The 26,768-nt window shown below is 38.8% G+C and overlaps 1 protein-coding gene across 1 annotated transcript in view; it reads right to left on the bottom strand.

Annotated features, from left to right (window-relative positions):
* Positions 1 to 7,233: 7,233 nt before the first annotated feature.
* The window catches only part of LOC136877780 (calpain-B-like), a gene marked incomplete at its 5' end in the record, with an annotated part of 257,610 nt that continues 238,075 nt past the window's right edge, over positions 7,234 to 26,768 (bottom strand). Inside the window, 2 exon segments of the mRNA XM_068228743.1 lie at positions 7,234 to 7,415; positions 13,824 to 14,019. Coding sequence (XP_068084844.1) covers positions 7,330 to 7,415; positions 13,824 to 14,019 — 282 coding nt within the window.

Genomic DNA, 26,768 nt, shown 5'->3' with positions numbered 1-26,768 from the left:
ATATTTTCTTCTTTAAACTGGTAGGATTTATTTTCACCTCTGCTACTTGAAAAGATAAGTTTGTAAATGTCCGTGCTAAGTGCTTGTTGCGTATTTCCCATAACTTTCATTTTTTACTCATGGTTTTAATCATAGCTCAAAAATTACCAATACATATTATAAAACAAAGTCCCTGCTAATGTCCGTGTTTGTTTGGTCTATGCCTAATCTCAAGACCACGGAACTGATTTAGATGCAGCTTTCACCATTGGATAGAATATTTATCGAGGAAGGTTTAGGTGTACGAAATATTCATCAGTGACAGAAGGGAGCAGAGTTGTGGCTACTTTAGCCAAGGCAGGCAGATAGAACGAGCATCCGATCACTTTGTTTTCGTTGATGCTGCCCAAACCGTCAACGACAGACCACAAGTATGTTTGAAAGGATTATTGTTAGGTGTAAATAGCTATAAATAAATAAACACACATGGTACAGCTGCTGGATTTATATACGTGAAACATCTACACACATTTGATAAAAATATTACTAATAATTTATGTGGTTTTCTATTTCCAATACTCTGTGGCTACAAGCGCTGATCTCGAACTGCAGCACTTACCTTTATTCTGTCATTTGTTTTTACAAGGGGCTATTAACTGCAGGATCCCATATAGTCTAATTCATTCTACAGATGTACTTTTGGTCTTATTCGATTCTTTATGGAGTCAGTTTGGAAGCTGTCCAAATTGTGGTCATTTTTATGAAGTAAAAGATTTTAGCTTGGCACAAGTCATGTTTAACACAGTGAAATTTTCCGTGGGGTGCAACCAATTGAATGGATGCAACAATGAAAACCTGCAACCTGTTTTCCAGTCTTGACCGGGTCAGGAATGTAATGAATGAAACATGTATAGGTCAGCATTACAATGGGGTCGCCACTCCCACGATGATTATTAATGACTGATAGATGCAATGAAATGATAATGGAGAGTGTTACTGGAATGATAGATGACAGGAAAAACCGGAGTACCCAGAGGAAAACCTGTCCGGCCTCCGCTTTGTCCAGCACAAATCTCACATGGAGTGACCGGGATTTGAACCACGGTATCCAGCGGTGAGAGGCTGACGCGCTGCCGTCTGAGCCACGGAGGCTCCTAATGCAACAATATAGTAGCCATTTGGTTCGACAGTTCTGAGTAATCTATCGAGAATAGAATGCTTCCTTTACGGCATAGACTTTATTTTACTCCTGCACAGGGTTGTAGCCAGGGGCCGTTATTGAGGGTTAGACCCCAGCCCCACTTCTCCCCATGGAATTTTTACAAAAAGAAACTAAACAGATACTGACAATAAACTAAATAAACATTCAGAGACATAATTGTAGAACTAACAGATCTGTAATTCACTTATATCAGTGCCCTTGTAATGACAAGTCATTCATGCACCTTCATTGTGTTCTACCATCATTTTGTACCTAACTATAACCCCATCGGCTGATCCTGGCTATGCTACTGCTCTGGCAAGTTTTCTTGTAAGTCATATATTTGGACGAGTTTGTACAGTATGCCAACATTCCTCACTTTTTAGTCACAACAGCTTCAATACATATCAAATTAAATATCACACTCTATTTCTTTTTCTGATGTTTTCTGATAGATCTTGTCGATACGCCAAGCTACACCATGCAGTAACTGACTTTCAACCAGCAAAACATACTTTACTGGGCGGCTGACATGTGATGACATCATGTACATTACGTCACGTCTTACGCATTCATCCTTCTTCAAAATAATATATGAAACAATAATTTTTGAGCTATAATCACATTGTGTTACACAAAAAGTGTCACAATGACCCCCCCCCCCCACTCCAATTTGAATGACGTTTCATGTCAAATGTCCCCGATAGTAGGTCAGTCTGTTGAAAGTAGCCTTAATAAACGTTTTTATGTTACAGTTTTTAATAAAATAAATCAACCTTAAGGTTATAAATAATAAGCTTTTGAGATTAATCATGTAATTCTTATCAAAATAAACTGTTATTCATCTCTGTCTTATCGAGATGAAATACCCTTTACAGTATATAACTTGCATGAATGTTTAAGAGTTATCTCGTTTTACTGGAAGCACCGAAATGGTTTAAATATCACATGAGGAGAAAGGAGTGAGCTAACAGGCAGGCAGCCAGCCAAAAGGGCCTTAGAAAATCGTCGCCCTCATTTATGTACATGCACCAGGAGGGTAAAAAGCCTAATGTCCTCTACAAAGACATGTTACAAAGCCTATAACCATAAATTCAAAATTTCTCCCGAACAAAGCCATGGTGGGTCGCTAGTCGAAGATATTTGTATTTCATGTTGTGTAGAAGTGTATTTTATTAGTATGAACAACATGCTCTTTTCTTTGACAAGGATATAACTTATAAAAACAATTATACTGATGAAATGAGAAAAAATATGAAAGGCAATAACACTAACTGAATAAATAAATAAAGTTCTTTTGAAGATTCTTTAAATCGTCTCAGCAAGAAATTAAAGTAAAAATTGATTTTTAACATGTACTTATTAGACTTTTAAAAAATCAGAACAATATTTTACTTTTGTTTAATTAGCATTCGTAGTTAGCGAACTAAAATGGCTAAATTGAAGCTAGGGAAAGGTGTATCTTCCCATTTAAATGCGTCCCGTACTAGAACTAATGTATCACCATCAGCCAATGTTAGCGCAGGAATTTGATTGAAGTACAGTACTGGAAACAATGTAACAAAATAGATGTGCATTTCATTTATCGCTGAAATGTTAAAATAATACACAATATTTATGGTTTGATAAAATGAGAAAGTCGTGACCCTATGGGAAAATTTCCCCAAATTGAATGTTTAAAATTATTTGATTGAAGGGGAGGTTTTTGAGTTCATGTTGTGTGAAATGAAACATACAAATACGCAGGACATTTAAATGCTCATAGTGAGGAAGCTGTCCGTTTCTGGACACGGTTTCCTGTTCAAAGTATTATCCACTAAGACCCCTCCAACAAGCTCTCAAAGTATATAATAGGTGATACAGGATGAAGCCGAACTCCACCGACAAACTTTCGGAGGTTGTTCACGGATACCTTCTGAGTATATTGGTATAAGGGACCCGTGGTCTCTGGTGTCTCGTTACAGGGTAATTGCATTTAGTTTGGTTTGTTGCCCAGTTAACTCTGTACATATATTGCACTGAAAATAATAAATGCTAGTTCTTGACAAACACCGGGGTGTCAGAATTTTGTCCCGCAAGACGTCTTTAAACGAGGGAAGCCAACGATCGCGTGATCATGGTGGTCAATATTTCGAACAATACTTGTAAGGGAACAGTTCTGCATTTTACAGTACATAGACAGAACAGATTGAACACACTGTGATAAAAAGTACGTGGTTTTTCTGATGGTTGTTGCATTACTGTTCTTTGTGTTGTACATTTTGGTTATAGCATATTACGGGCTATTTCACTAATATGAAGGTATTTTCACAGAAACAACTGGGGTAACAAACCGAATACATCCTAATTACATTATTACTCTGTAACGGACCACTGGAGACCACGGGTTCTCTCTGTCAGTGATAGTGTTCCCTCCAGATCCCAAATCATAGGTTCAAACCCACCAGAGGTAGTAGGATATTCAAAGGGCAGAAGAAAGTCTATTCGACTTACAGCGTGGTGTGTGTGTGTATTGAGACAAACACTCAGTCTTCGAAGGTAATTAACCAGATCCAGCCGAGAATCGAATCCAGGGCATTTTCAACTGAAAGCGTCGCTGAACACTCAGCCAAGGACTGTTTCTCAATAATCTGCTGTCTGCACTAATATGAATTCAGGCCAGTTTTACGGTCCTTCCTGATGCTAACCCTAGTGGTTGGAAGTATTCACTATTTGTCTTTCTGTAGTGCCTGGTAGGGTGATGTGTTGTAAGCAGATGAAAAAGTACATTGAGACGATCATAAACACTCAGGTCCCGAGCTAGAGCACCTAAAAAGTCCCGGCCCGATCGGGAATTGAACCCGGGGCTCCATGAACCGAAGAATATGACACTAGCCTAGGACTATAAATTCAAAATCAATGCAATAATTGAAATGTGAAGGCCCCTACTTTTAGGAAAGTGTAGATAGAGCTTCATATAATTACTACTAAACCAAACTTCTTTCTCTGAAGATATTAGATAGTTTTAGGGTTTTGTTCACTTTTAAGTGATGCGTATGATACTCAAACTATTAAATATATCACCAGATAATTGGCAGTTTACTGAAATCCTTGTAGAATATGAACATGAACATATGAAATCTGCATAAAAATTGTCGGAACTCTCTCCAAGATGGTTACGGCAACACTATCACAGCACATTTACAGGACTTCACTGATACCAAAGATATATTGCAATGTCGACATTGCACCCTCATATGAACCAAACATAACAGAAGTCTTACAAGAGATGTTTTACATGTTTATGACCCTGGGGTTGTGCACGCATAAACAGATTGTATACGTAAGTGCTTCAATCAGTGGCGAAGTGAGAGTTCAAGTCGAAGGCATGCACAATTCAATTATACAGATTTCCATGCAAATTATAATATTATAGTTAATTTAATATAATTTTAATACTGTAATTTAATATCATAATTAATTTAATATATTTATCTAATATATAATTATTAATCCAATTAAATAAGTTCTCATAATTGCACTTCAATACAGAACAAGAATTAAATTTATAGCTTATAAAGTGAGTCATCACACCATATTACTACTGTCTCCTCGGCACAATTTCTCACCTTCAGCAGTTTATCAAAATACTCCTTCCATCTTCTCTTTATTTCTTCTAAATGTGTTATTAACTCTCCAACTTCCTCTTTTATTAGCTTTGTGTAAACACTTTCTTTCCTGTTACTTCATGTAATTCCATACACAATTCTATAACCTATCATTTAATGAACATATTGAAAATATTTGTAAGTAATCATTACAAAGATTGGGTTGCATTACTAGATATTCCAGAGAATTTTCAAACTTAGATACCTGTCGATTGCTGTATGTGTCTATGGTATGCCCCATACTAGAATATTGTACACCTGTATGGAACCCTTCTCATCAAACCTCTATCCATAGATTAGATTCAGTACAACATAAACTTCTTCATTTATATTAATTTAGAGCAGAATTCTGATATGAAAATATTGATTATACAGCCCTACAACAGTCTTTAAATCTGCATAGTCTGTCACAACGCCGTGAATTACTGGATACAATTTTCATTTTAAATTGCTTCACTCCTTGGTCAATTGCCCACAACTCTTTAAAAAAATTAACCTACATATACCAGACAGATGCACGAGGTTTAAGAATACATTGTGTACAAATTGGCATAGAACTAACTATGCAGTCAATGGGCCAATTGGATGAATGTCAAGATCTCTAAAGTGGATATTTTTCAAAGAGTGAATTATCTCTTTAATTTCCTGTACACTGGATGGTTCTGAGCCTGGATTCCATTGTGCTGGGTAGAATTTAAATTCTTCTTGGGGCTTTTCATAATTTAATAATTTGAGAAAGTATTTCCCAAGAATTTCACAGTTTTCAGCATTCTTGTGAGCCATTTCCCCAAGTTCATTCTTGAATTGGAGCGACGGAGGGGAATACTTGGCTAATTTTTGTTTGAATGTTCTGTAGTAATTTTGTGAATTGTATTCCCTTAAGTCAGATTCTATTTCTGTAATTTTGGGTCCTCGTGCTGTTTACGAATCTTTCTTATAGATTCAGCGACCATTTTCCTGACATCTTTGAGGTCCTGCCTAGTTTTTGGATTTTTATTGCATGACCAAGTTAGCCATGCCTTCTGTCTGAGTTTCATGAGTTGATCACACTCATCTGTCCACCATGTGTGTTTCTGTGTCTTGGATTGTGGTGCTATGTTTTCTGCAAATTTACAAGCCCTGCTTGAAGTTATCGCCAGTTTTGTGGATTCAGTTTTTGTGTTTCTTTTCTCAACTGGTCATTGTCTTTTACCTTTTGTACATTGTGTTTACGGTGTGGAGGTTTCTGAGTGAACTTTCTCTTTTCTGGAATGATGTCCAAAGAGAATTTTGAGGGGTAATGATCTGAATCTAGATCTAGTCCTTTAATAACTTTGAGATTCATTATTTCTACTGTGTTTTGGCAGGAGATCATTACATGGTCTAGTTGTTGGTATTCACCTAATAGTGGATTAGGCGAGATCCAAGTTTTGGTTTTAGACAGTTTTTTCTTGAAAAATGTAGATTTGAAAAAAAAAAAAAAAAGTAATGGTTTTTGCAGATCTCAATGAGTCACATACCATTCTTGTTGGTCTGCTTATGTTCTAACCATTTACCGACCCAGTATCTATATTTCTTTTCTTTGCTGATTTGAGCATTGAAGTCACGAGGACATTGACATGATTTTTTGATATTTTTTGGAGAATGTTATCTAACTGATTCTAGAATTCTTCCATTTTTACTGGGTTGTTTCTGTTGTCAATATTAATTGGTGTGTGTCTGTTGATTAGCGTGTAGATCTTGTTTGCTGACTTTATTGTCAGTGTAGAGAGTCGACCTGAGTAGGACTTGAAAGATGTAACTGAATCAAGTATTGACTTGTCTACTATAAATCCGGTCCCAAATTGTCCCCCTTTATGATAAAAAACTTAATAAAAATTAGTGCTCAGCAGTTTTAATTTGGCACAACATAATTATGGCTACTTTGCAGGAACAATCGATTGTATGTCATAACTGCCTGGTGTAGGTTTGAATAATCAATCATGTCAATCCTGTGAAAATATATAGCCTCAGTGCAAAACATGTTTCCAATGAAAAATGCAATAATACATTTTAAAAAATAGGGCTAGTTTTCTTTCTGCTGCAATGTCAAAACCAAATAAAAGAACTATAGCTGACATTGCCTTATTTATGAGTGATGCCACCTCTTCAGGAAAATATGAATATTCAACATTAGTCTGCATAATTTGTATTATGTAGTATGTACCATCTCATAAAAAAAAATTATAAAAAAATGATGTTCCTCGCATTTGATATTTTATCATTTTTAATTATTGTCAAAATAGAGTCCATCTCTACAATACACATCATAAGGATACAGTGAGAAGAAGACAATTTTTATCAAAGAACTACAAAACAGCACATAATTTTATTGTCATAACAATGTACGCAAAAATATTATAAGATATTAAAAAATTAGATGATGAACAAATATTGAATATACAACATCAAAGAGCAAGGCTGCATTTTCTCTCAGTGTGTTTTAGATTGAGTACTATATGAGTGGGATGTCAGTTGAGGATTCTACGAGTAGACAGTTTTTTCAATCCATTCTTCTAGAGTGAATGTGATCGTATTGGTACCATCAGCATCTTTTTGTCTGAATATATCTGAAAGGAAAGAAAGCAAAAAACTAAAATATAAAACAATGATTGTGTATTATATGTTGCTGTTAACTTTTCTCCGTCATTTTCTCCATTACATATTTTTCAACTCCACCTTCTCATATTTGTGTGGGCTCATTTTAGGATAAAAGACAGCTGTGTGAATTATTGGTTCACAGAGGAGTAGAAGAAAAATGGTTGTCATTCAAGAACACCCTAGTTTCAGAAGCCAAATCACTATGTGGAAGGACAAGTGCAATATACAGAGAGAAAGAAACACCATCGTGGAATGAGAGGGTGAAAACTACTTTGAAAGAAAAAAAGTGCTACAAAGAAGGGGCTAGATAATGGAAAACAGAAATCCATCCACCAAGAAGATGAAATTCAGTATCTGGCATGGGAGTACTAAAATAAGAAACTATTTGTGAAGCAACTAATTATAAAAGAAAAGAAAAAGTGTTGGGGCAAATTCACTACCAGGTTAATAGAAGACTGTGAAATTGCTATAAAGTAGTCAAGAACAAAAGAAGTGAGAATGGCAGTATCCTTGCACTGGAAATGGATGATGGGAACCAGGTGAAAACAGATAAAGTCATCAGAGAAAAGATGACAAACAACTTCATTACTTAATTAACACTCCAATGGTTATGTGGATCACAATAGTGATCCAGTCAGTTACTCTTAATCACTCCTCTCTATTGGTACGGCACGACTGTTGAGCTTGAACCTCTGTGTACCTTCCTCTTGCCTTGTCCCCTTTCTACCAGGCAGTGGCCTGTTAACATTCACTGATGGCTGTTGTGTTATAAAGCGATCAATTTTTGTGGATCACCATGGAAATCACATGGTCACTAGTGAGACTTATTTTGTCTTTGTTAGTTTTGTTATTACAGTGTCTAATTTCAATTCCTGTGAATTTATCTACTCCATTTTATGAGTTAATATTAATTATTGACTGGTAAGTGTAAAATGGATGACTACAAAAATATAAATCTATGGCTGAATGAACCAGACAGTGAGGAATATGAAATGAGCAAAATGAGCTGCTGCCACATTTGCAAATGGGCATGAAACAAGAGAACCAGAAAAACCTTGCCATGTATGCAGCAATTGGGTTTGTTCTGCATATTATATATAGAATTATTTGACTGAGACCCATTTGGAGAAGAATTATTCATTGAATAAGTAGCATAGAATAACCTGAAGTCACAAAATACATATGGGTCACAATTGTGATCCAGGCAGCCTCTGGCGTGATAGTTTTTTGTGCGACCACCGGAGTGTTAAATAGAAAAAGTATTGGAAATTATATCACTGAAGATAGCAGTTTAAGTGCGAGTGATGGAGCACAACACCAGCTAACATTTAGAAGTGGAGTCTGAGCTGAAGAACATGAGAAATAGTAAGTCCCCAGGGTTTGATGACCTCACTGCTGGAGAAAGGCAGCTGGAGATCTAGGCATACAATGGTTTTATGGAGTACCAGTTCCACTATACCACATTCACAGCACAAATCAGGTTACTGCAGCAGTGAACCCCGTGCATGTACCTTTCCGCAGATTATTTAATTTCAAGAAAGTTGACTGGAACTTGTTCACTACATGTTTGGAAGATGCTGTATCTGATATACGTTACTCCACAGATGATTACGATCTGTTTATGGAAGTTGTGAAGAAGAGCTCTAAAATATCAACTCCTTGTGGATGTTGTACAAACTATGTTCCTGGACTTAATAGAGACATGTCAGTTCTGTTCCTTGATGATGATGCTTGTTGTTTAAAGGGGACTAACATCCACGGTCATTGGTCCCTATCAGTTCTGTTATCTCAACATATAAAATTATTTGACTGAGACCCATTTGGAGAAGAAGCCATTCCTAAAGGTTTGGCTTTGTCAACATCAATAACCGCGAACAAAAGAGCGCATTACATTTCCACCTTCGGAGGACTGGATATGTCTAACAGTCGCCAGAAAGCTTGGAGACTCTTGAAGAGGCTTAATAACAACTCCACTAAAGCCCTGGAGCATGTCAATTTATCCCCGGATGCCACTACTTGTCAACTTTTGCTCAACAGAAAAATTGGAGGTTGCATTAGCAGAGCGAATTTGGAAAGACAACCCGATATGGAAACTAGTGACCTCACAGAAGACATCACCATGAATGAACTAGAAGGAGCCATCAAGAAATCCAAGACAGGCAAGGTAAAACAGGTCTGGATGATATGAGAGTGGAGCAGATTAAACACTTCAATACCAGGGCAAAGGAGTGGATTGTTTTTTCTTCAATAATTGCTGTAGGAGTAAACAAATTCCAGAGGCTTCGAGAAAGACCTGAGTGATTGCCATCTTAAAACCAGGCAAAGATGCCAAAGAGCTATAGATCGATATCACTGTTGTCACCTCTATCAGATATTTGACAGGATCCTGCTTGAGTGCATGATTTTGAAGGTAGAACAACATCTTATTCCTGAACAAGCAGGTTTTAGACCGAGTAGGAACTGTACATAACAGATCCTAAATCTCACCCAGTACATTGAGGATGGATACGAGGAACGCATGTTAACTGATGTGGTCTTTGTGATCTCACTGCAGCACATGATACGGTGCACCACAGAACGTTGTTGTGCAAGCTTTACTACATAATAAAGGATTATGGTTTCACAAAGATCAGTGAGACTTTCTTACAGAACCACAGGTTTTTTGTTGAGTTCCAAGGAAGGGATAGTAGACGGAGAGACCATAATAAAAAAGGTTTTAACAAGTGATTGCAATGCAGCATTTTATAATTTTTCATGCCATTTTTTTAAAATCACACAAACATCAATAGAAAGCTTGTAGTTCACTGTGATCTGATATTATGATCATAGCCACAGTATTAAGAATTACATAAGATAATTGCCTTCTTTGTCTAAGGGCCTGATGATATTAAAGCAAACTCCTGAAACTCTTTAGAACACAGTTAGTGTGACAGCTACAATACGAGATGGAAACATTCTTATAATCAAAGTTATTGAATGAATTTCCATATACACTGATGAGCCATTACATTATGATCACCCTGACCAAGGAATATTTATTTCACCTGGAGCACAGAGCGGTACGTGCTATATGATGGAAGCATGGTACGGTATATACAGTGTGAATCACCTAAAACTTGCACCCCAAAATATTTCTGAAATGAAAGGGGCTGTTGATGTACTGTTTTAACAGAAATTAAGTGTAACCAAGGGCTCATACTTGTAGCCCATACACAGATTTTAATAATTATTAGAATATTAATTATTTTAGAAAGATATATTAATAATTATAAGAATATGTATTTTTTTAGGAAGATACATTTTTCAAAACCACACCCGGGTGACTGGAGTGGGACATTGATGATTATGATGACATTTTTCAAATGGAACAATGCCTATTGACATTAACAAAATTAGTAAATTAGAATGTCATTGGTGGGTTTATTTTTCCAGAATTCTAGTACAAGTAGTTCACAAGTTATGGTAGTTTGAGAATTATAAATTCCAACAGTTGTCTGCTCCATTAAACTGCTTAGTTATGAGGCTCTGATGTTCTTATGTATTGTTTCCCTTATGGTACACTGATTGCATTGTGACTTCCTTGTCAATTACTTTGTGATAATTCAAGAAGTAGGACGTGTTGGAAGATGGTATTTACCAATGCTGTAAAAGCTGACATGCTAATGGTGTGTGGAGAATGTAGGAAGGACATGATGGCCGAAGCAGAATAGAAAAAACAATGGGTGATCAGTTGCCTGTCTGTGCCAAGACAGTTCGATGTACATCGAGCTCCTCAATGCTTCAACCATTGGCTGACGAACAGCCAATCAGCGACCGCCCCTCCAGCACGGTGGACCAATAGGCGAGCAGCGTACCGTAGCCTGTACTATATAATGAGGTGGAATTACAACACCACTCCATTCCACCGAGAGCTTCACTGTTATCGAAGTCAGTCAGATCACTTGATAATGCCGAACTCAGTCTTCTGTGAAACGTCGGGACCATCACATGCTCCTGGACCACAGCCTACAAGCCCAGAAAATACAGACATGATTTGTAATGCCGCCTGCGAAAGTCTCAATTGCTATAAGAGGTAGTCAGTTACGGTGAAGAACAAACTCAAAAAGGTACTGAATGCAAATGAGGGATACACAACAATATGCAGAATTAGTGCCATTTTAAACGTTTTAAAGGGTAGTTAATCTGGTTTAGTTGAAGATAACCCGCAGCTAAACAGCACTGTACTTGTTTTTTTTTTTTTTGTTTTTTTTTGCTAGTTGCTTTACGCACCGACACAGATAGGTCTCTTATGGCGACGATGGGATAGGAAAGGCCTAGGAGTTGGAAGGAAGTGGCCATGGCCTTAATTAAGGTACAGCCTGGTGTGAAAATGGGAAACCACAGAAAACCATCTTCAGGGCTGCTGACAGTGGGATTCGAACCCACTATCTCCCGGATGCAAGCTCACAGCCATGCGCCTCTAACCACATGGCCAACTCGCCCGGTCAGCAGTGTACTAACTATGTTTAAATACACACACCTGTGATGTCATGTGACATAGAAAGGAGCTTCTCCCCATACATAAATATACTGAGCGACCTTTAAAGGCAATTTCTTTTTGTCAGCCCGAGAATGCCCTCCCCGCGGTGTAGGGGGCAATGCGTCCACCTGTCACTCGGCGGCCCCGGGTTTGATTGCTGGCTGGGTCAGGGGTTTTTAATTATAATGATTAATATCCCTGGCCTGGGAACTGGGTGTTTGTGACACACAACTTTCCACACTACCGCCATTCCAATTACACGCAGGTTCATACAATATGGTGCCAGTAGGGGCAAAAGATCCATGTGGGTCAACGCCCCGAACAAAGAGCGTTTTTTCAAAAAAAAAAAAAAAAAATGCACATGGTCATGATGTGCAATGTTGGGAGAGAAGAAGATTAAGAAGTACATACGATAATGAACTCAATAACTTCTATATGCAGTGTCTTCTAATTTATGCTGACAGATTCCATAAAGCACGCTAATACTTCATTTCAGTTTTTAGGAAAACCGAGCAAGACCTGCACTGAACGAATGTTGAAAGTTTTATTATACTGTAGCTCTGATTAAATGTGTTTGGTGTATTATGTTAGTAATACTCTAATACTTGCTACCTATCCCTAAAATTCATGTCATATTTTATTATTGTTTTTAGGTAAAAAAAAAAAAAAAACCATGGCACTACAGCCCTTGAAGGGCCTTGGCCTACCAAGCGACCACTGCTCAGCTAGAAGGCCTGCAGATTATGAGGTGTTTTGTGGTCAGCACGATGAATCCTCTTGGCCGTTATTCTTGGATTCCTAGACCAGGGCCGCTATCTCACCGTCAGATAGCTCCTCAATTCTAATCACGTAGGTTGAGTGGACCTCAAACCAGCCCTCAGATCCAAGTAAAAATCCCTGACCTGGCCGGGAATCGAACCCGGGGCCTCCGGTTAAGAGGCAGGCACGTTACCCCTACACCACGGGGCCGGTGTTTTTAGGTCACATTTTATAATTTTTTAGGCGCTATTTAGCTAGGTTTTAGGGCACATTTGCTTGCATATTTTCTGCTTCTTTAGGTCATAAACTTCCAAATGCTACTGATCACCATCGGTGCTATAGCAACTAGTGGAGACAGGCTGGTGGAGGAAGAGTAATGATTTGGGCAATGTTTTCATGGGACATTCTGGAGTGCATTATTCCAGTACACCAATTTCTGACAGCTGCCCAGTGTCTGGATGTTATTGGGAACCAAGTTCATCCATTCACGTCAACAGTGTTCCCTGCTTATAATGGCCGCTTCCAACAGGAGAATGCACCATGCCACTTTGCCAGGATTGTGAAGGACTGATTTTAAAAAAACACGATAGTGAATTTATTTGAATACCGAGGCCCTCAAATAACCTTGATATGGACCCAATTGAACATGTTTGGTATAACTTAAGGAAGCAAGTTCGTGTTACATCTCCACCACCCCGCAGTGTACAGCATCTGGAAGACTTGCTGTCACGCTAGTAGTGTGTGAGTAGTATATGATGTCACAGGATACCTTCTACATCCTCAGTGAATTGATGTCTCACCGAGTAGTGATGGTTTTGCAGGCTAGATGTAGTCCTACACTGTATTAGTTAAGTGGTTGTAATGGCTCATCGGTGTATATTTAGGTTAATGCAAATGGAAACTTCTCTGTGAAAGAAAAAAAAAGTCTTCTGTTTTATGAAGTAATTGGTACACTGAACCATGGCTGTCTTAGTAAGAACTAGTTTCTCAGCTATCACTCTCCACCAAATAACCTCGCACAATCAAATAGTAAGAGTTTCAGTAATATATTAATATTTCGTTTAGTACCATTATCTTTATTTATTAAGAAGATACTTACCAATCATTGCTTTTAATTTGACAGCACACACAAGGAAATCTTCAAAGCTGATCATTCCATTCTTGTCCTTATACCTGTGACCAAAGATGTTCAAAATTTGATTGTTCAGTTTATAGCCAGCAGAATTCAAGGCTTGGCGCAACTCGAAGGAATTTAAGAATCCTGTTCTATCCCTATCATGTCCTCTGAAAACAGCCTGAAACAAAACATATTTAATTAAACAACACTTCAATCATGCAAAGAAACAAACAATATCCTCATATCCAAGAAAAAAAAAAAATTGTCACTCAGCTTTCTTAATTTGGATTTTTTTTTTTTTTACAAATTGCTTTACGTCGCAGCGACACAGATAGGGCATATGGCAACGATGGGACATGAAAGAGCTAGGAGCACAAAGAGAGCAGCCGTGGCCTTAATTAAGGTAGAGCCCCAGCATTTGCCTGGTGTGAAAATGAGAAACCATGGAAAACCATCTTCAGGGCTGCTGACAGTGGGGTTCGAACCCACTATCTCCTGAATACTGGATACTGGCTGCACTTAAGCGACTGCAGCTATTGAGCTCAGTTAATTTGGATTCCTTGCAAAGTACATTGACCGGCTAAAAGCAATTGCAAAATTATCTGAATCAGAAATTCTAATGTTCTGATTAATTTCATCAAAAGAAAATATGGCAATGTGGGCTCAGAGTTCTCTCTCTCTCTCTCTCTCTCTCTCTCTCACTCTCCTCAACCTGATGGTTGGTGGTTAGCATGACTGTCCTCGTCCAACGACCTTCTATCCTGAGCCAGCTGCTTGATTAGTTGATATGGACGTCGCCCTTTAATGCCATCGAGGAACCCTGCTCTTGATCGTCCTCTTCTAGTTTTTCCTTCCAGTTTCCCTTTAAGCAGTGTGGTGCACCATGATGAATGCCGGAGTAAATGACCTATCCAGCAACATCTTCTTTTCGCGATCATTTTCTCTAGACTGATGGTTTCTTCAGCTCTCTTGAGAACGTCTTCATTTGTTAGCCTGTGAGTCCAGGGAATTTGTAACATTTGATGCCAGCACCACATTTCAAATGCATTTATTCTCTTCTTATCAGCCTTTAATAGAGTCCAGGTTTCAGAGCCATAGGTCGCAATGCTCCAAATGAAGCTCTTAATGAAATTCTTACTGGTAGGGATATTGCCTTGGAGGTCAACAGGCTTTTTTTTTTCTTGAAAGCTTCTTTAGCCTGGGCTATTCGAGAACTGACGTCCTTTTCACACATCCCATCAGATGTAATGATGCTTGCCAAATAACTGAACTGATCCCCATGGTGTAGGGGTAGCATGCTTGCCTCTTACCCGGAGGCCCCGGGTTCGATTACCAGCCAGGTCAGGGATTTTTACCTGGATCCTGAGGGCTGGTTTGAGGTCCACTCAGCCTACGTGATTAGAATTGAGGAGCTATCTGACGGTGAGATAGCGGCCCCAGTCTAGAAAGCCAAGAATAAAGGCCGAGGGGATTCTTCGTGCTGAGCACACGACACCTCGTAATCTGCAGGCTTTCGGGCTAAGCGGCGGTCGCTTGGTAGGCCAAGGCCCTTCAAGGGCTGTAGTGCCATGGGGTTTGGTATGGTTTGGTTTGGTTTGGTTTGGTTTGGTTTGGTTTGGTTTGGTTTGGTTTGGTTTGGTTTGGTTTGGTTTGGTTTTACTTGAATCAATTTTTCTCCTTCCAACCAAGCATTAACATCCTGTTTACCATCCGAAGTACATTTCATTATCTTGGTTTTTGTTTTGTTAACATTCACCATACTTAATCATAAGGATAAAACTGTTAAAAAAAGGTGGCACTGTATGAAGAAGTGAAGATTGTCCTTTTACATTTTTCTTTCTCTCTCTTCCCATTACGTGTTCCTTTTGATGTTCCTGTCTTTCTCTATATGGTTTGAATTGCACTTGTTTGTTCCTTCCCATCATTTAAATTTATATATTTAGCTTGTGGTACAACTTAAGCCATGCACAAATTGAGTAAGAATAACATGATGAAAAACACAACAAAGAATTTACAAAACAGAATAGCTATGAAAAGTGAAGATAAAACACAGAGTAGAAATCGAGAGAGATATGTGCAATGGAGAAAAATAAAAGAACAGAATAAAAACCAAAACAAAAATGTTGCAAATATTAGTAAATATATAGATTAATAAATGTAAAGCCTCCATGGCTCAGGCAGCAGCACGTCGGCCTCTCACCGCTGGGTTCCGTGGTTCAAATCCCAGTCACTTCACGTGAGATTTGTCCTGGACAAAGCGGATGCAGGACAGGCTTTTCTCCGGGTACTCCAATTTTCCCTGTCATCTTTCATTCCAGCAACACTCTCCAATATAATTTCATTTCAACTGTTACCAGGCAAGTTGGCCTTGCGGTTAGGGGCAGGCAGCTGTGAGCTTGCATCCAGGAGATTGTGGGTTCGAACGCCACTGTTGGTAGCCCTGAAAATGGTTTTCCGTGGTTTCCCATTTTCACACCAGACAAATGCTTGAGCTGTATCTTTATTAAGGCCATGGCCACTTCCTTCCAAGTCCTAGCCCTTTTCTATCCCATTGTCGCCATAAGACTTATCTATGTTGGTGCGATATAAAGCAAATAGCATTTTACCTGTCAGTCATTAATCATTGCCCCAGAGGAATGTGACAGGCTTTGGCAGCCAGCACAATTTCTATCCTCTACTGCTAGATGGGGGCTTCATTCATTCCATTCCTTACCCTGTCAAATGACTGGAAACAGGCTGTGGATTTTCATATAAATTAACAAATGTGAACTAGTTATGCAGCCACTGAATAGGCTTTGCTGAAGTTGTCAGAAGGTCATCGAAAGTCTGGTTTTATTTTTTTATTTTTTTTATGCCAATAACAAATCACATTCAGTGGCTGCACTTCATATTTATATGACTCATCACTCTTACTGGACTTCCTGCAGTATATCAAAAATCAAATCAAAATCTCTTTATTTGCAAATGAGGTGTCTACCTCAGTGGCAAATGGTACACTAAAATACATTATTGTCAAGCACTAAACATTAAATTAACAAGAGAAGAAAATTTTCCTATAATACAATATTATACAATTTACGCTAACAATTTTTTCTATTAAACACACAGCTCATCCTTAATAAATTTATATTGTTTACAAAATTCTACTTATAATATTTCCTGTACTACTTACAAATATAGTCAACTCATATACAGTATGTGGAATTACTTCAAATGATACTATACAACTGGTATAAGATTAAACTTTACATTGCATTTATTTACTTTTTTTTTTTTTTTTTTTACCCATTTTGGAACCTAAGTAGCATAACGACCTGCTGCGTCTTAACCAGAGCCCCTTTTGCCACCACTTTTCAGAGTTCCTGAAGGGCCTTCAGAGCTACCGTAGCGGTCCCAGGGCCCTCGAAGTCCCCATTGTACTTTACCCCTATAGGCAGTCCCCTATTTTGGCTGCCCAAACTCCTTAGACCAGGGGATGGAATTAATTTATTCACACACATTTTTTATTTACAATAACCTGCACTGGTCGAATGCCCTCTAACACTTCATTTATTTTCTCTGTTGCTGTTTAAGTTTGTGGGATACTGTAGTCATGTCCTAGTTCGTGAACCATGGGAAACGGCTGAGTGGCCTAGTAAGTGGTCCTGAGAGTCGGGATACCAGTTGCTATGGAATGGGAGTGGGGATCTCGGACATATTCCAAGTCATGCCCCTCCTTGTGCTCAGGCGGCTAGGACTATACAATTCACCGGTGGTCCATAACCCGTTAGAGGAGAGATCCTTACTTGGACTATGTGCAAGTAGGGTAGCATCCTACTTCATGAATTTACTGAGCTCAGAACATTTTAAGCAAGCCTCGGACCTATGGGAGTAACGGAGTCCCACTCCCAATTGACAGGCGAGGGACTCCTTGGAAACAACTTGGCGAATGAAATGGAATTCGATGGGGAGCTATCAATATTAATGGGGCTTATGGAAGAAAGAAGGTAGAACTGGCTGAGTCAGCAAAGAGGATGCATCTGGATGTGCTAGGAGTAAGTGATATTCGGGTAAGGGGAGATAACGAGGAAGAGATAGGAGATTATAAAGTGTACTTGACAGGTGTTAGAAAGGGAAGGGCAGGGCAGAGTCTGGGGTATGGCTCTTGATCAGGAATACCATTGCACGCAACATAGTTTCTGTTAGGCATGTAAATGAGCGAATGATGTGGGTAGATTTGTCAGTTGGAGGAATTAGGACTAGAATTGTCTCCGTGTATTCACCATGTGAGGGTGCAGATGAGGATGAAGTTGACAAGTTTTATGAAGCATTGAGTGACATCATGGTCAGGGTCAACAGCAAGGATAGAATAGTTCTAATGGGCAATTTCAATGCGAGAGTTGGGAATAGAACTGAAGGATACGAAAGGGTGATTGGTAAATGTGGGGAAGATATGGAAGCTCATGGGAATTGGAATTGCTGGACTTCTGTGCTAGTATGGGTTTAACTGTTACAAATACATTCTTCAAGCATAAGGCTATTCACCGCTACACATGGGAGGCTAGGGGTACCAGATCCATAATAGACTATATCTTAACAGACTTCGAATTCAGCAAATCTGTTAGGAATGTTCAAGTTTTCCGGGGATTTTTTGATGATACAGACCACTATCTGATCTGTAGTGAACTAAGAATCTCTAGGCCTAGGGTAGAGAAAGTGAAATCTGTCTACAAACGAATAAGGGTAGAAAATCTCCAGGATGAGTAAATTAGACAGAAGTACATGGATATGATTAGTGAGAAGTTTCGAACAGTAGACAGCAAGCAGGTTCAGGATATAGAAAGTGAATGGGTGGCATACAGGGATGCTGTAGTAGAAACAGCAAGGGAAAGCCTTGGAACAACTGTGTGTAAAGATGGGAAAAGGCAAACATCTTGGTGGAATGATGAAGTGAGAGCAGCCTGTAAACGTAAAAAGAAGACTTATCAGAAATGGCTCCAAACAAGGGCCGAGGCAGACAGAGATTCGTACGTAGATGAAAGAAACAGAGCGAAACAAATAGTTGTTGAATCCAAACAGAAGTCATGGGAAGATTTTGGTAACAACCTGGAAAGGCTAGGTCAAGCAGCAGGAAAACCTTTCTGGACAGTAATAAAGAATCTTAGGAAGGGAGGGAAAAAGGAAATGAACAGTGTTTTGAGTAATTCAGGTGAACTCATAATAGATCCCAGAGAATCACTGGAGAGGTGGAGGGTATATTTTGAACATCTTCTCTATGTTAAAGGAAATCATCCTGGTGGTGTTGCGAACAGCCAAGCTCATGGGGAGGAGGAAAAAGATGTTGGTGAAATTATGCTTGAGGAAGTGGAAAGGATGGTAAATAAACTCCATTGTCATAAGGCAGCAGGAATAGATGAAATTAGACCTGAAATGGTGAAGTATAGTGGGAAGGCAGGGATGAAATGGCTTCATAGAGTAGTAAAATTAGCATAGAGTGTTGGTAAGGTACCTTCAGATTGGACAAAAGCAGTAATTGCAACTATCTATAAGCAAGGGAACAGGAAGGATTGCAACAACTATCGAGGTATCTCATTGATTAGTATACCAGGCAAAGTATTCACTGGCATCTTGGAAGGGAGGGTGCGATCAGTCATTGAGAGGAAGTTGGATGAAAACCAGTGTGGTTTCAGACCACAGAGAGGCTGTCAGGATCAGATTTTCAGTATGCACCAGGTAATTGAAAAATGGTACGAGAGGAATAGGCAGTTGTGTTTATGTTTCTTAGATATAGAGAAAGCATATGACAGGGCACCGAGGGAAAAGATGTTCGCCATACTGGGGCACTATGGAATTAAAGGTAGATTATTAAAATCAATCAAAGGCATCTATGTTGACAATTGGGCTTCAGTGAGAATCGATGGTAGAATGAGTTCTTGGTTCAGGGTACTTACAGGGGTTAGACAAGGCTGTAATCTTTCACCTTTGCTATTCGTAGTTTACATGGATCATCTGCTGAAAGGTATAAAATGGCAGGGAGGGATTCAGTTAGGTGGAAATGTAGTAAGCAGTCTGGCCTATGCTGACGACTTGGTCTTAATGGCAGATTGCGCCGAAAGCCTGCAGTCTAATATCTTGGAACTTGAAAATAGGTGCAATGAGTATGGTATGAAAATTAGCCTCTCGAAGACTAAATTGATGTCAGTAGGTAAGAAATTCAACAGAATTGAATGTCAGATTGGTGATACAAAGCTAGAACAGGTCGATAATTTCACGTATTTAGGTTGTGTGTTCTCCCAGGATGGTAATATGGTGAGATTGAATCAAGGTGTCGTAAAGCTAATGCATTGAGCTCGCAGTTGCGATCAACAGTATTCTATAAGAAGGAAGTCGGCTCCCAGACGAAACTATCTTTACATCGGTTTGTTTTCAGACAAACTTTGCTTTACGGGAGCGAAAGCTGGGTGGACTCAGGATATCTTATTCATAAATTAGAAGTAACAGTCATGAAAGTAGCAAGAATGATTGCTGGTACAAACAGGTGGGAACAATGGCAGGAGGGTACTCGGAATGAGGAGATAAAGGCTAATTTAGGAATGAACTCGATGGATGAAGCTGTATGCATAAACCGGCTTCGGTGGTGGGGTCATGTGAGGCGAATGGAGGAGGATAGGTTACCTAGGCGAATAATGGTCTCTGCTATGGAGGGTAAGAGGAGTAGAGGTAGACCAAGACGATGATGGTTAGACTCGGTTTCTAACGATTTAAAGATAAGAGGTATATAAATAAATGAGGCCAGAACACTAGTTGCAAATCGAGGATTGTGGCGACGTTTAGTAAATTCACAGAGGCTTGCAGACTGAACGCTGAAAGGCATAAGAGTCTATAATGAGAATGTATGTATGTATGTATGTATGTATGTATGTATGTATGTATGTTATTCTCTTCTTGAATATCTGTACAGATTTTGGAAAAGGATCAAACACTACCCCTGGTAAACTGTTCCACTCCTTCACACCCTTCCTAATAAATGAAAATTTACCCCAATTGCTTCTGCTAAAATTCCTTTTAATTTTGTACTTGTGGTCAGTTCTACCAATATAATTATTTTCCAACTGAAGCCTCTCACGGATATCTCCCCATGCTTCTTCTCTTGTATCTTGTATAGGCTCTATATAATCCTATAAGTCTAGTTTTCTCCCTTCTCTTACTTAAAGTTTTCCACCCAAGTTCCTTTAACATTTCTGATACACTACTCTTTCTCCTGAAATCCGCTGTTACAAATCTTGCTGCTTTCCTCTGCACACTATCTATTTCTTTTATTAGGTATTCTTGGTGAGGATCCCAAACACTGTTTGCATATTCCAATAATGGACGAACCATACTTAAGTAACTTTTTTCTTTTAATTCTTAATTGCATCCTTTAAACAACCTCATTATGACATGTAACGATCTGTATGCTTTCCCAACAATGTCATCAACATGACCCTTCCAGTGCAAATTACTTTCAAATCTCACACCTAAGTATTTGCACTTGCCATCTTTTGGGATAACTACCTCATCCAAAGTATATTCAAATTCAGTTCTAAAGCTCCTGTTTGTAAAAGTTGTGACATTTGATTTGCCTCCATTAACCTTCATGTTATTTTCTTCAACCCATCGTTGGATACTTTCAAGGTCCCTTTGTAATTCTGAACAATCCTCAATGTTACTTATTTCCCTATAAACAATTATGTCATCTGCATACAATCTTATTTTTGATGTTATATTGTTCCCTAAATCATTTGCGTATATTAAGAAAAGTAACGGACCGATTATACTACCCTGTGCAATTCCCTTCCAAAATTTCTCTTCCTGCAATACATTATTTCCTACTTTGACTTTCTGAACCCTTGAATTTAGAAATGTTTTTATCCAACGTATAACCCTTACGTCCAATCCTATTCCCTCCAATTTTTAAAATAATATTCCATGTTCCACTCTATCAAAGGCTTTGCAAAGATCTATGGCTATGCAATCTAACTGACCTCCTGAATCCAATTGATCTGATATGTCCTACTGAAATCCCACCAGTTGTGCCTCACAAGAAAATTTCTTTCTAAATCCATACTGGCTCCTCATGAACCAATTTTTATCGTCACATATCCCTGTGATGTACTTTGATATTAAACTCTCCAGTATTTTACAAACTATACTGGTCAGGCTGATTGGTCTGTAGTTCTCTGGTTTCCTTTTTATCACCCTTTCCTTTATAAATTGATATTATTATAGATTCCTTCCATTCTTTTAGTATTACACTATTATTTATGACATAGTCAAAGAGAAATTTTAAATAAGGCGCTATGTACCACCCCATTGTCTTTAATACCTCCCCAGTAATTTGATAACTCCCTGCTGCTTTTCCTTGCTGAAGCAGTTGGATTTCTCTGAAAATATCTTAATTTGTGAATGAGAAGCTTCTTGTTTCCCTCTGTGTCTCTCCCTCTGTATCTTCTGTTTTGGTTTTCAACTCCTGACGATCATCTACTGAATCTCTGAATTCCCTACTAAATAGGTTTGCTTTTTCAGTATCTGTTAAATAGTGTTCACCCACTTCTCCCACCATTGCTGTTTATTTACTTTTTGCAAATAAGTTATTTTATTTTTAATTTCATTTTCCCCCCCGTAAAGAATGGCTAAGGAGCGCGAGTGTACTTACTGTCGGTGTGGCGAGGCATTGAGGGGTATGAGGGAGGAGTTGGAAAGTTTGAGGGAAATAATTAGGATTCTCACAGAAGACAGGAAGGAAGATAGGACTCCCTCAAACAATGTACAGGAAACAGTAGGTGTACAAGAGGGAGGGGAAGGAAAGGGAGGAGTTGTAGAAGACAGGTGGTCTAATGTTCTAAGGGGAAGGAGATTGCAGGCTAAGGGCTCTATTCAGGATCAGAATTCAGGACAGGTGTCTGTGCGAAATCGGTACGAGTCACTCCAGGTAGAACAACAGAGGGAAGATGAGGGACAGGGAACTGTTGCTGATGTGTGGAAGTAGGAGGAAGGGAAAAGGTAGGAAAGGAAAATGTAGTTTAGAGGATAGGAAAAGACAGGTGGAACAGGGTCATGGGAAGGAGAAAAGGGAGGAGGAAGTAGCTTCTGCAGCTATCAGGAAAGATAGGGCTGACCAGGAGGGGAGGGGGGTCAAATGAGGAGGGTAGGGTTGACGCTCTGGTCATTGGGGATTCCATCGTTAGACACGTGGGGAAAGTGTGTGGAGGAAAGGGTACCAGGGTAGAGTGTTATCCAGGAATTAGGTTGAGGCAGATGTTGAGGAAAGTAGAAGAGAGGGAGGAGGGGAAGGAGAAGGTGGTAGTGTTTCACGTTGGTACCAACAACGTAAGGCAAGCTGATATAAGTACCAACATAGTTGGAGATGTGTGGGATCTGGTAAATGCAGCACGGGTGAAGTTTATGAAAGCGGAGATTGTTATTAGTGGAATACTGTGTAGAAGGGATACTGACTGGAGGGTGATTGGGGATTTAAATGAGACTATGGAGTGGGTATGTGGGAAACTGGGAGTGAAATTTCTAGATCCTAATGGGTGGGTAGGAGATAGGGATCTGCGCTCAGATGGCCTTCATTTAAACCACAGTGGTACGTATAAGTTAGGAAATTTGTTTGGAAGGGTAATAGGGAGGTACATTCAGGGAAACGGGACAGCCTAGGGAGCGGTGATAAGGGAACAGGGAACTGGAAATCAAGTAGGGATGACATAAAATTGTTAGGGTTGAACTGTAGAAGTATTGTAAGGAAAGGAATAGAATTAAGTAATTTAATAGATATATATTTACCAGATATTGTAATAGGAGTTGAATCATGGCTAAGAAATGATATAATGGATGCAGAAATTTTCTCACGGCACTGGAGTGTGTATCGTAGAGATAGGATTGGAAGGGTGGGAGGGGGTGTGTTCATTCTTGTGAAAGAAGAATTTGTAAGCTACGAAAAAGTTAAAGATGAGACACATGAAATTCTAGGTGTAAGGCTCATTTCTAAAGATAATAGGCAACTTGATATATTTGGAGTGTACAGATCGCGAAAGGGTAGCACTGACGCGGATTCGGAATTATTTGATAGGATAGTCAGCTATGTGGGAAACGACATGGAAAGAAATGTGATTGTAGCGGGGGATCTGAATTTGCCAGATGTCAATTGGGAAGGAAATGCGAACGACAGGAAGCATGACCAACAAATGGCAAATAAGTTAATATGGGAAGGACAGCTGATTCAGAAAGTGATGGAACCAACCAGAGGGAAAAATATCCTGGATGTGGTGCTGATAAAACCAGATGAGCTCTATAGGGAAACTGAAGTAATAGATGGTATTAGTGATCATGAAGCTGTTTTTGTGGTAGTTAAAAATAAATGTGATAGAAAGGAAGGTCTTAAAAGAAGGACTGTTAGGCAGTACCATATGGCTGATAAAGCAGGCATGAGGCAGTTTCCAAAAAGTAACTATGATCGGTGGAAAACGGTAAATAAAAATGTAAACAGACTCTGGGATGGGTTTAAAGAAATTGTTGAGGAATGCGAAAACAGGTTTGTACCTTTAAGGGTGGTAAGGAATGGTAAAGACCCACCTTATTATAATAGAGAAATAAAGAGACTAAGAAGGAGGTGCAGACTGGAAAGAAATAGAGTTAGAAATGGCTTTAGGTATTTTAAGGCAGAAACAGGTTCCAAGAAGGACATTCCAGGAATAATTAATGAACAAGGGGAGTGTGTATGTGAGGATCTTCAAAAGGCAGAAGTATTCAGTCAGCAGTATGTAAAGATTGTTGGTTACAAGGATAATGTCATGATAGAGGAGGAGACTAAGGCCAAAGAAGTAATAAAATTTACATATGATAACAATGACATTTACAATAAGATACAAAAGTTGAAAACTAGAAAAGCGGCTGGAATTGATCAGATTTCTGGGGATATACTAAAGACAATGGGTTGGGATATAGTACCATATCTGAAGTACTTATTTGATTATTGTTTGGTCGGAGGAGCTATACCAGATGAATGGAGAGTTGCTATAGTAGCCCCTGTGTATAAAGGAAAGGGTGATAGACATAAAGCTGAAAATTACAGGCCAGTAAGTTTGACATGCATTGTATGTAAGCTTTGAGAAGGCATTCTTTCTGATTATATTAGACATGTTTGTGAAATTAATAACTGGTTCGATAGAAGGCAATTCGGTTTTAGAAAAGGTTATTCCACTGAAGCTCAACTTGTAGGATTCCAGCAAGATATAGCAGATGTCTTGGATTCTGGAGGTCAAATGGACTGTATCGCGATTGACCTGTCTAAAGCATTTGGATCATGGGAGACTACTGGCAAAAATGAGTGCAATTGGACTAGACAAAAGAGTGACCGAATGGGTTGCTATATTTCTAGAAAATAGATCTCAGAGAATTAGAGTAGGTGAAGCTTTATCTGACCCTGTAATAATTAAGAGGGGAATTCCTCAAGGCAGTATTATCGGACCTTTATGTTTTCTTATATATATAAATGATATGAGTAAAGGAGTGGAATCGGAGGTAAGGCTTTTTGCGGATAATGTTATTCTCTATAGAGTGATAAATAAGTTACAAGATTGTGAGCAACTGCAACGTGACCTCGAAAATGTTGTGAGATGGACAGCAGGCAATGGTATGTTGATAAACGGGGTTAAAAGTCAGGTTGTGAGTTTCACAAACAGGAAAAGTCCTCTCAGTTTTAATTACTGCGTTGATGGGGTGAAAGTTCCTTTTGGGGATCATTGTAAGTATCTAGGTGTCAATATAAGGAAAGATCTTCATTGGGGTAATCACATAAATGTGATTGTAAATAAAGGGTACAGATCTCTGCACATGGTTATAAGGGTGTTTAGGGGTTGTAGTAAGGATGTAAAGGAGAGTGCAAATAAGTCTCTGGTAAGACCCCAACTAGAGTATGGTTCCAGTGTATGGGACCCTCACCAGGATTACCTGATTCAAGAACTGGAAAAAATCCAAAGAAAAGCAGCTCGATTTGTTCCGGGTGATTTCCGACAAAAGAGTAGCGTTACAAAAATTTTGCAATGTTTGGGTTGGGAAGAATTGAGAGAAAGAAGAAGAGCTGCTCGACTAAGTGGTATGTTCCGAGCTGTCAGCAGAGAGATGGCGTGGAATGACATTAGTAGACGAATAAGTTTGAATGGCGTTTATAAAAGTAGGAAAGATCACAATATGAAGATAAAGTTGGAATTCAAGAGGACAAACTGGGGCAAATATTCATTTATAGGAAGGGGAGTTAGGGATTGGAATAACTTACCAAGGGAGATGTTCAATAAATTTCCAATCTCTTTGAAATCATTTCGGAAAAGGCTAGGAAAGCAACAGATAGGGAATCTGCCACCTGGGTGACTGCCCTAAATGCAGATCGGTATTGATTGATATTGATATTGGATTCCTTTTCCTTTTTGATTCCTGATATATGAATACAGCTTTTTCCATTTCCCTTTGTGGTCATTACCCTCTTGAAGTATGCCATTCATATAATTCTCTTTTGCTTCCTTTTTCACTCTATTCAGTTTCCTCATTAGCTGTTTTCTAGTTTCTCTACTCTCCCTACCCTCTTTCATTTTTCTGTTTACTATTCTACATTTTCTTTTTAATTTTCTTATTTCCCTTGTATAATAAACAGGGTCTGAGGTCATTTTAGCCTTCTTAACAGGTGCAAATCTCTTCTCTCCTTCCCAAATGATTCCTTTAAATTTAGCCCAAAGTGTATCCACATTACTCCCTTCACTTATCCAACAACTGAATTGTGATTTAAGGTAAGTCCCAAATTCATCAACTTTAGTTTTTCTGTACAATTTCTTGTGTTGTGTAACCCTCTTATTAAGCCTTTATGGTACAAGTCCTACATCCATTATTACAGCCTTATGGTCTCCTATTCCTTCA

The sequence above is a fragment of the Anabrus simplex genome, chromosome 7 (genome assembly GCF_040414725.1).
Source record: "Anabrus simplex isolate iqAnaSimp1 chromosome 7, ASM4041472v1, whole genome shotgun sequence".
NCBI lineage: Eukaryota > Metazoa > Arthropoda > Insecta > Orthoptera > Tettigoniidae > Anabrus > Anabrus simplex.
This window is presented reverse-complemented; position numbering and strand designations above follow the sequence as displayed.